Raw genomic sequence first — 11,904 nt, forward strand, 5'->3', positions numbered from 1 at the left:
AAAAAACTAAAAAAACACGCTTTTAAAGTACATCGAACTAAAAAGTTAAAAATAATTTTTAAAATAATTATGAACAAAAAATACTAGTATTATTGTGATAAAAGCGTCGGGCGCTCAATATACGAAAAATATGGCACAAAGCACCCACGCTTTTATCACAATAATACTAGTATTTTTTGTTCATAATTATTTTAAAAATTATTTTTAACTTTTTAGTTCGATGTGCTTTAAAAGCGTGTTTTTTTAGTTTTTTTAAACTATATTTATTTCCCCCTATTTTCTCCTGTTAATTCTGTCATTAGCGAATAACATCTACCACGGTACCTTTCCTTGTATTTCTCTAGGAATTTCATCCATCACTACAGAAAATAAGTAACGACTTAAAGCAGAACCTTGATGTACTCCTATTCTTATCCTAAAATCTTCTGTTACTCCGCTCACACTTTTAACCCTTGTACAAGTGCTATTAAACGTATTCTCTATTATATTAATATATCTTTTTGGGACTCTTCTCATTAATGCCCAATTTAAAACATCTCTTGGTATTCTATTATACGTTTTTTCAAATCTATAAATACCATACATAGCTTTTTCTTCTTTTTCCTAAACTTTTCTATTAGTTGTCTCACTTAAAATACTGGCTCCATTGTTGACTTACCAGCCATAAATCCAATCTGGTTTTTAGATACCGATGTCTCATTTCTTATTCTCTTATCTGTTACATTTTCCTAAATTTTCATACTTTGACTCATAAGCTTTATGTCTCTATAATTTCCACACTCCTGTATGTCTCTTTTGCTTTCAAATATCGATACCAAAATACTTTTCCTCCATTAATTTGGGATTTTTTCTTATAATAGGATCTTAATAAAAAGTTCCTTCAATCACCTTATATCACCGCCTAATATTTTCCATACTTCTACTGGCACTTCATCTGGCCCTACGGCTTTATTCTTTTTCATTGATGCCATAGCCTCCCATACCTTTTTCTCACTAATTAAATCTACCAGTCACTCATTCCAGGAGATATCCTCTAATGTCTTTTTAGGATATTTCTCATTCAGTAATTTTTCAAAATACTCTTTCCACCTCTTATGACTTGCAGAGGGACCGAAGAAGTATTTTTGTCCCCTATCCACAGAGATAATTTTTGTATTAATATTTGTTATTATTATGATTTACAGTTGGTACAAACTGTAGCTGATATGATCCGCCTTGTGCCCTTTTCTGTATTTGTAATAGTACCATTTCTTGAATTTACACTACCACTTTTTATAAAATTATTTCCTGGCATGTTACCTACTACATTTCTAACAACTCAAGATAAGGTAACACACTTGAACATTGGTTTTGATATTAAATAAAATGTTGCATACATGATTTAAAATTATTTATAATAGGAAAAAAACCTTAAACAGTCTCTTAAAGTTAAACTAAAAATGGCAAAATTTTTGCAAGAAACTCTTAACAACATGTGCTTTAAAATAAATAACAATAGCTGTGAATCAGCCTAATAATTTGCTGATTTCTTTTATAAGGTAAATATCTAGTTTTGTAAACATTTAAAGTGATAACTATACATTAAAATAAGTCATGATTGAATTTGAGGTTAGACAAAGCGGCGTTGTTATACCATCAGAAGAAATAATTAAATTTTCTAAATTATTCAAAGACGATATCACATTGGATTCATTAGATCGCTCACAACTATTTGCTTTATGCCGTGTACTGGATATTCGACCAATTGGAACTTCAAACATTTTGAAGTTCCAGCTCTTACAGAAGCTTCGAACACTGGCCATTGATGATAAAGTACAAAAATTATAATTTATTATTTATTATTATTAAAAAAAAACTTAAGAGCGTAATTATTTAAAGTATTTTTATCTTTTAAAAAAGAAAATTCAAAAAGAAGGAGTGGATTCTTTGTCGTTTGAAGAACTATAACAAGCATCAAAAGATCGAGGCATGCCTGCTTATAGCGTAACCAAACAACGAATGCGACAACAGTTGACACAATGGCTAAATCTATCGTTAAGTGAGAAAGTTCCACCATCTTTACTTTTGATTTCTAGGGCATTTGATTATCCTGAAAACATTCCAACTAGTGATTTATTGAAAAAAGCTATTTCTTCATTACCTGAATCGGTGGGCGTGAAAACTCAAGTAGATTTAGGAGAACGCGGAGGTACTATTGATAACAAAGCAAAATTAGAAGCAATTAAAATTGAAGAATATAAAATTAACGAAGAATTGAAAGAGTGTATGAAAGAAAATAAGAAAGATGTTTTGTGTGATACTGCACCTAATATATACGACAGAACAGGAATTCAAAACGATGTATAATGGTACACTTTTTATATAGTTAAAGTGAATTGATATTTACCATAGTTTTTTAGGATGTGTCGAAGAACGATTTAAAAACTTTGGAATATGCAATTGAAAATTTAGATCATTCAAAACTTATAGTGACAAAGGAGGAAATAAGAGAGTTAAAAGATGAACTAAAATATTACAAAAAAAGTAATTATAGTTATTTTTAATATCAATAATGTATATTATTACATAAATTACACATAATGTAACTACTATTAACGGGTTTTAGTAGGAAAGTTTTCCAAAATAATAGATATGACTTTTTTTGAACAAGTGGATTAAGTGATTCAGTTGGTAATACGTAGTACTTGTTATAAGATTAAATTATTTTACTTTATGAAAAAAGGAATATACATTTTAGTGGTTTAAAACAATAATTTGATAATTAAATTAAACAATTTTTTTTAGCGATCATATTTAAGGGAATTTATCGTACCTTTTCCTGGACCATATCTGATATAAATCTGTATTATCCTAAATACGCCTTTTTTTGAAAAGCATATTTTTGATGAAGTACGACCTTACAATTGACGCTTTCTGTAGGCATGCTAATTTACACGTTGATTATATAGGATGTTGAAAATCTTGGAAATGTTATGAAAACCGTCAAAGAAAATGTAATCACAGAATCTTTGGCTGGCAAATGTCTTTTTAAATTAGTTAATAATATGATTGAAAAACTAGATGGTGTAATAGACCAACTGGAAAAGAATGATAAAAAAATAATACAACATATCAAAACGGAAAAAAACAAACGTGACAATTTCAAGTAAATAAAAATAGTCATACTTAGTTTTATAATTTTGTGTTCATTTATTTTGGAGCCATTTTTATGGCAGTGAATTAATTAAAATAGATGAAATAATAGGAGCTGTGAAAAATTTACGAAATGTCTCACATGAGCATAGATTACAAAAAATTAGAGAAGTCTTGAGCAAAATCGATGATGACAAAGATGGTTATATACGGTTAAAAACGGTATTAAAGGTAATTCTGAATTACTTGATATGTAAGATAGATTATATGTCAATAATCCCCACTTTTTTAGCTTCGTTGCAAAGCTGAGAAGGTATTAGTTTTACCATGATGTGTTTTTTTGTGTATAGTTCTCAAATATAGAAATTTAAAAATATCTCAAAATTAGGCTACCGAAAAAAATGGATTTCCAAAAAACTTTTCTGAATTTTATTTTATTATTATTTTTTTTTAGCCTTTATTAAAATAATAATCAGCTAAATAATTATAACCAAATAGTAAAAAGTACAATAGTAACAATACTATGTTGTAGTGGTATGACAATAATTGTTAATAAACAATAAAATAGAAAGAAATTAAACATTATATCAAATAATTGTTAAAGGAGCTTTTAACATACAAATTAAAAATCAGAAATTTCATTTTTGGTTTCATACCAAGATTATGAAACCAAGGTAAATGAGTAAAGGAAGAAGATATTAAGCGAAACCAATATGCAGTTAACAATTTTAACGCAGACCAGCTGTTCTGCTAAGTTTGAAGAACTGTCTGACAAAAGAGACGGAGAAAGTTGAAAGCGGAAATTGTATGAAGAAAGAAGGGGTAGGTAGAAGTTGAAATGCGGTCAGCAGGTTCGTTATCTAAAATACTGGGGCGTGATCCGGCACCTAATGAAATATAATAAATTTACTCTAGAATCGAACTAAGGAGGTAAGTAATCTAATAATAAGAATGTAAGGAGAAAGAATAAGGGTGAAAAATGAAGTAGAAGTAATTGCAAGTAGACAAGATAGTGAATTATGAAAATTAGCAAATTCATTAATTGAAGTAGATGATATAAAAATGAGAGCATTAACGATGAGAAGGTATTCAGTGGTATAATAATAAGAAGAAAGGAGAGGTACAGCTAATTATGAAATATTAAGTTCAGGAATAAAAAAGAGCATTCAGCTGAGTTAGTTGATACAGAACCATTTGTAAATATCAGGCATTTAGTCGGAAAATTTGGTGACATATAATCTTTAAAGAGATTATTAACGGAAATTGCAGGATTGAAGGAGGAAATCCGAGGAATGTTGAAATTCAATACTGTAATGGAAAGCATTCAGAAATTGATTTATAAAGTTTTTTGTACAAAGGACAAGTTTGAGTTTTAAAACCATGATTGCTTTTACCAGAATTGTGTGAATTATCCTTGAATATTTGTGGGTTGGAAGTTTGCAAAGTATTTCTACGGCACAGTGGACACTGGTCCTGATCACCTCCTCCCAAATAGGTTCTGGATTGTATCCAAAACTCTGGTAAGCACCGTAATTGTCCCGAAAAGGCGAAGGAGTTTTAAAACTGGTGAAAACACTGAACAAACACTCAAAAAGAATAGTACACTCTAAAAATAGACGGGTAATTACGAACATACACTAGATGTAAGATAAACGTCCGATGAATCGTAATTGTTTTCTGTATTTTAAAACTGCTATAATTTTTTTAAAAAACACTAATTTTAATGAAATATTATACAGTAAACTAAAAACATTAATAGAACCCATACCACAATTATTCTACTACGTGAAATCGACTGTTTATGTTAAAAAATCCGTACATTTTTACAAAAATTATTTTATTTTTGATTTATAAAAATGTTTTGGGATATCTGCCTTTTTCAAAATGAAAGATTATTTAGAGTACTTTATTACAAAACAATTATAGATGTCCTTTATATATATTTTTTCTATGAATTATTCGACATTAAATCAAAAATCATGAAATTCCTGATAAATTTCTTATTTTTTTAATTTTGTTTTAACTCTTTCAAAACTATACGGATCCAAATTAAAATAGGATATACTAGAGATAAGTAGCGTTATTTTGTACAATTTTTATAAAAATCAAATGAGAACCTTAAGTACAGGAAGTGTTCAAAACTGATCACCCACGCATACAAAAAAATTTTTTCAACTCCAATATTAAAAATATTTCGGGGACATCTAAAAACATTTAAAGTATATTAAATTAAATTATTCGTAGTGCACTATAGTATTAAAATATAACCATCCCACGATTGTTGGAAAAATTACAAATATAAAAACTATTATGAAATTTAACAGATTCGCATTAGAAGCGTTTTTTTATAGTACGTTATTCACTGACAGATATTATTTGTATTAGTCCAAACTATGGCATGATCCTACTGTGCAGTTTTTTAAATTGTATTATATCTAATATTTATGTACACTATAGTTCTAACAAATTATTTACATGAATTATAATCATAATAATACAATTAATGTGCAATCTCTATTTACTGAAATAAGGAGCATTAACAAATAATTTTATTACTAAACTCTGTAAAATTATTCTGTAATATATCATCCTTCAACTGTTATTTCTCTTTTGAAAAAATATTTTTGGAAAATAAATTTTTTAATTATATTTAGATATTGGACTTAATCGAAACAGAAAACGTAAAACTTTCGTTAAAAGAAATGTAAATCATAACAAAATTAATAGTCAAAGAACAAGAAATAGAAAAAACCAGAACAACTTTGCCTTGTTCTGACTAGTTTTAAAATGTGTATTTTAAACAATTATATTAGTTCCAACGAATGAATTGTATGGAGTTACAAAATTATTGGAATTAAAAACTACTTGATTATTATTACAAAACTAGGCTTAAATAAAATTAATTAATAGAAAAAAATCGTATGCTACATGATTCAAAAACATTTTTTCGATAACATATTTTATTTTTCAATATTAAATCGAAAAATAAAGGATCCAATAACAATACATTTAAAAAGTAAAAAAACCAAAATTATGTTCAATAAGTGTTTTGAATCAACAGTTATTATGGGTATATTTTTAATTGAAAATTTCTTTAAGTAGAAACAGTCCTCAGTTTCTTTCTTTTGGGTGAACTTTTCTAACAATTTTAATAAAATCAAGTATTTTATTTCTAGACAAGATAATTATTTTATCAATTATTTTTTTATAAGCTGAGTAATAATTATATTAAATGAAAAATTAAAAATAAAGAAATAAAGAAATAACATTACCAAATTAAGGGTATTAAAAAAAATTCTTTATACATTTTATAATAACATTGTTAATTAAATATTAAAATTAAAGCTTAAGTTGCTTAATGATTAATATAAAAATTTTTTAATAAACAGATTTTAACTATAAATATAAATATATTTATGTGGGTATCATTGATGTCTAGAGGGCACTACTTCCAGGATCTGGAGGTAGATAGTGGTATCATCATATATTAACATTAGGTTAACTTAAATTTAGTCATGAGTTGTCTAAAGTGTGTTTTTGTAATTGTGTGCGATTTAATTAATTTATGTATTTAATTTATATATTTTTTAGTTTATGAATGTTTAACAGGGTTTTTGTGTGTGAATAATAATATATATTGTAATAATAGTATTGTGTCTTTGTTCTGTTCCTGTTGTTGCCTGTCATTTCCCACATTTATATATTCATATTAATATATTATATTTTTAATAAAACATTTTTTATTAAAAAATATATGCCTATTAAAATATTATAAAATATTTATATTTTACATATTATTTTAAATGTTAAAAAATTATTAAAATAAGAGAGCATTATCTTTTTTTAACAAAAAACATATCTGTTAGATAATAATAGTTCAATTAAAAATCAATTTTGCCTAATAATTATGAAGTACAAATAAAATAATATAAATAGAGCTAGGAAATAATCAATATTTATTTAAGAGAAATCTATAGTGCATCATCTAACAAATATTAATTATAACAGCTCTATAATTTTTAAAACTTTAGATAAATTAACAATTATTGGAACCATTATTTTTTAAAAGAAATTCATACATTTTAAAATAATACAATTTTGATATCTTAAACATTATATTACTTAAATTACAGGTTTCATTACACGTCCAATAAATAAGACATCACCACCATGAGTATAAATTATAAAAATAAATGGATGATCAGCAATAAAAGTAGCTCTTTCGATTTTTGTAAAACTAGCACTCATATATGCCATAAATGCCATTCCTACACAAAAAAATATTTATATTAATTTAAATTTAGGGTTATTTAAAAAATTTTTTTTTAACATTCTAAATAGATAAAATTTTATTAAGGAGCAATACTTAACTAAATATTGACATAATAGTTAATAATGCCTTAACTTTGCATTAGTAATAAATAAAATAAAAATTACAATAAAATGTAATAACAATTTCAGAATAATTAAAAAATAACTAATTATAACCTACAATATAAAAAATAAATAATATATATATATATTTAAATTAATCATAAATATTAAACACTCAAAAAAAAAAAAATTATAATAATTGAATTATTAAGCAATGTAATAAAAATATTTTTTTTTTCTAAAAAAAGTACTTATCAATTATTCATTAAAAACTGCCAAAATTTATATTGTTTCTCATATCATAATACATAAATATTCTAATATATTAGTTCATATTTTATACAGTAATAAAGAAATACATACAATAATTAGATGTTACATATTTCAGCATTAAAAAATTAAAATAATAAATATTATATTAACTCATTATAATCTTTTTATTCTACCAATAAATAAAGGTACATTATTTTTTCCTAATATTAAGATGACGAATGGATGATTTGCAAAAAATTTGACTGAATCTAATTGCTTCATTATACATTTATTAAGTGCAATTGCCATTCCTATGTAAAATAATATTTTAGATAAATTTTCGCTATAGATAAATGGATTTTTTATCAAAATAATGTAATTAATGACTTGATCATACAATTTAATAAAATTTGTTTGATTACTTCGAGATTCGTGTTTTAAATCATACTAATACTTAAAAATATATGGATTAATAATACAATTATTTTCAAATTAACACTATCTTAACTAGTTAAATATATTAGATATCCAAAATTGTAAAGTATTATTTATAATAACTGTATATAGAGAGGTACTCATTCTGAATTGAAAATATAACGGTGTCTAATGAAAACTCTCATGTATCAGAGATGACTATTATGCCATTATGGACAAAAATAATAGATTTCATATATTCCTCATATTTAATAGATTTTATATACTTTTTACTTTTGCTCATTTTCTAATTTTCTCATTATAATTAAAGAAAATAAACTGATATGAGAAAACATAATAAGAAAGTATAAATAATATTTTGAATGAAAATACCATAATATTTTATAAATGCGCCTCAGCCAGTTCTGCCTAGCTCACTCATAAAATCTGGTCTATTAAGAGATCTGTTTACTAAGTGAGATCAGCTAAGTAATTTGAATTATTACCTTTCTTTTTTAAGATTGCAGTTCAATATCTTTCATACAGTATTTAATGTTAAGGAACGTCTTCTTTGGAAATATATTAATATATTGTCATTTCCATAGAAAAACATTATTTTTAGCTCAATATTTTGATACATATATATATATGTATTTTTTTTAAAAAATTAATAATTACAATATTGACACATATTATAACAATTTATAGAATAAAAATATTTTTTCTTGAGATGATGAAGGCTTAAGCCTATTTTAGCTTATCAGTGCTAGTTATACATAATTATGTGTACTTTTCTTCTCCTGAATAACTTTGGAAATTTGGGTTACATACTTTTGCCACGAAGATGACATTGATTATAACATTAAAAACCATAAAAATACATACCAACCAGGTTGTCAATATTAAAAAATATACAAAGGCTCTGGATGATTACTCGACAATAGCAGAGTCATCCAGGACAATATTGAGTATAGTTTAAACATCAAGGAAATAATTTCAAAGAATGGTAAAATTATTTTACCTGTTGCAGCTGCTGCTTCTGTTCCATTTTCATCAACATCAATAAAAGCTTTGTGAACAACTTTACTTACACATAATGTATCATTTGGTGAATCACAAATTTCAGAAAAATTTGCTTCACGTGAGAACATAGATGAGCAGCCAAGCTGAAATACCAAAATGTTTTTTTTAAATTTATTTTTAAATAAAATATTCCAATATTGATCTACTACAATAAAAAAAAAAGCTTATGCTAAAATTAAAACTTCAATAATGAAAGAAGTGCAGAAATAAGTAGCACTTTGTTACTATTCAATAAAAAAAATATACATTAATACATATTATTTAAGATATATTATATAGATTTTGAGATTTTTTAATTAGTTCTTTTAACTCTACTTTCAAATTAAATAAATTTTAACTTTGAGTAAATGTATTGCTCTTTTTATTTATTGAACTGTGAGTTATGATTTCTTTTTCAAGGGATAACTGAATAATGTGTAATATTGTGAAGAATTTTTGAAGACGAAAACAAAAATATCTAAATAGATTGGATACAAAGTTCTGGGAAAGATTTGTATCTATAAAAACTATTTTCACCATTACTGCAATATTATCAACCATAAAGAAACAAATCTTAATGATATGTAATAATTTAAGTTTTTATATAGTGGAAATTTGTAAGTATAAAAAATGTTATGCTTATTTTTATGTAATTAATTAACATATTTTTGCTTCACATAAAAACAAAAATTTGATTTACATAATTCAATCTTAGTAATTTTGAACTAAACTAAATTTTAAAATAAATTTAACTATAAATCATAAGAAAATTGGTTTACCTCAGCTAACACATTTTCTAAATCAAATGATTGTTCAATTTTAAATCTTGGTAATTTTACATTGACATTGTAAGTAGTCATTTTTTTCGAGAGCTCTGATAATTTGATGTTTGATAAATTGTTTTCAAGACTATCTATCCCATCTTTAGCATCAGGTAATAAAATTATCATTCTATAATAGTTTTTCTAGAAAATAATTTGAATAAAAGTTATGAAAAGTGTATTGATATTAATGATTTTAAGGCAAACTTTCATTACAAAATTGTTTATAAACATGTTATAATATTGTACAATAAACAATATTTTTTAAAATATATATTTTGATATGTTATTTTAAATAATGATTGATCTCATATTGATTAATACAAATATTAATCGTTTTAACAGAGAAAAATTATCAAAGGATATTCTATAGTAGAATAAACAAAAATTAAATAAAAATATGTTTTTAGCTTTACTTAAAAATTTAATTAATGATGATTATAAAAATTTATCTTTTAACCATTGATATACAAAAATAAACTACACAATAACAATTCTTACATCATAAGGTAATTCTAGAGCAGCATACTTTAAATGTTCATTGTGGAAGTAGTATACATTTTTAGTAAGTGTCATCATTTTTACATTGATTTCATTACCCTTAGAAATGTAAAAAGGCTCATCAACTGTGTCAGAAAATTTGTGTTTCCAGCCATTTTTGAAATGAATAGCATTTGCTAATACTAATGCAGTGTCTTTATTAATTGACTCTATGTAAGACAATGTAAAATAATATTAAAAACCATGTTAATGATGTTTAAAATGAATTGGGATTGATACAAATACAGAATAAAAATGAAAAAAAAATATACCCATAATGAAGTCATCAAATATTATATGCAGTACAAAATAAAATGTTACAGTTCATTAAAATTTTTAAAGGTTATTCTAAATAGCTCTATGTTACATAACATTAAATAAGAAAATGTCCACTTAAATTTTTTATGTAATCATTTCCCAAATCAAAATGGCAATTTGACAAATGTTAGGTTTTAATGTACAATGGACCAACAGGTCTGATTATAACTATTGGTATTATGTCCATATTACTAATAACGAGGGTTCGCCAATAATACATTTTTGAATATCAATATTGCATCAAATTTTAATGATATGATATTGCAAAAAAAAAATTGTTCCCAATATCATATGAAAAAAAAATTATATTCAAAAATTAAATTTTAACTATACATGTTTTCATTATATTTTTATTTTCAAGAATACGTTAAGTTACTATTGTTGTAAAAATCAGACTATGGTATACCACCCAAATCGGATAAAGATATTAATATTAAAAAAATATAGATAATAGCTATATCTCATAACAATAATCAAATATTTTCAATTACTTTTTATCATAAAAAAATAAGTTTTTTTTTGTGTTAAGACTTTATCATTATATATTGGTTATATTAAATGAAGGAAATTGTTCTTTATCGGATAATAGTATTATAGTTTCAGTGTTTTGGTTTTAAATAATAATAATAATAATAAAAAAATAACTTTTTTCAGGACGTGCCAGAAGATGAAAGTCGTATGCTATTTTTCTCAGAGGTAATGGAATTATTTTATTTTAGAAATAAAAGGAAAAATAGTGGAGACATTGCATAGTTGGGTTCAGTATAGATTTAATCTGACAGTGATTAAAATTACTATCATAAGAAACGCTTCGATGCAAATCTGTAGATAGTGTTTAATTTTAAAAAATTGTTGGATAATTGCAAAAGCAACATCAACTTCTATTAAAATAAAATACAAAACCCATAATTTTCATACAAAAATAGCATATTTTTGAATATGGTAGCCATTTGCGTATAGAAGATAGGTCGTCGGGACAAATTTTTTTTTT

General features: G+C 24.7%; 1 protein-coding gene and 1 pseudogene across 2 annotated transcripts in view; one reads left to right on the forward strand and one right to left on the reverse strand.

The window, feature by feature from the left end:
* Positions 1-6,046, forward strand: part of LOC126897640 (mitochondrial proton/calcium exchanger protein-like) — a 7,906-nt pseudogene extending 1,860 nt beyond the window's left edge.
* A 371-nt stretch (positions 6,047-6,417) lies between these two features.
* The window catches only part of LOC126897641 (leukocyte elastase inhibitor-like), a 9,123-nt gene continuing 3,636 nt past the window's right edge, over positions 6,418-11,904 (reverse strand). The window contains exons 5-8 of one of the 2 annotated variants that reach the window (XM_050671391.1): positions 10,557-10,765; positions 10,014-10,199; positions 9,194-9,338; positions 6,418-7,400 (exon numbers count right to left, since the gene is read on the reverse strand). In XM_050671391.1, the coding sequence (XP_050527348.1) occupies positions 7,255-7,400; positions 9,194-9,338; positions 10,014-10,199; positions 10,557-10,765 (686 nt within the window). In that variant the 3' untranslated portion in view covers positions 6,418-7,254. Of the gene's footprint in view, positions 7,401-7,869; positions 8,070-9,193; positions 9,339-10,013; positions 10,200-10,556; positions 10,766-11,904 lie in introns of those variants that run through there. The other variant, XM_050671392.1, reaches the window with a different exon arrangement.

This window comes from Daktulosphaira vitifoliae, unplaced genomic scaffold (genome assembly GCF_025091365.1).
Source record: "Daktulosphaira vitifoliae isolate Bord-2020 unplaced genomic scaffold, ASM2509136v1 Scaffold_2, whole genome shotgun sequence".
Taxonomy (NCBI): domain Eukaryota; kingdom Metazoa; phylum Arthropoda; class Insecta; order Hemiptera; family Phylloxeridae; genus Daktulosphaira; species Daktulosphaira vitifoliae.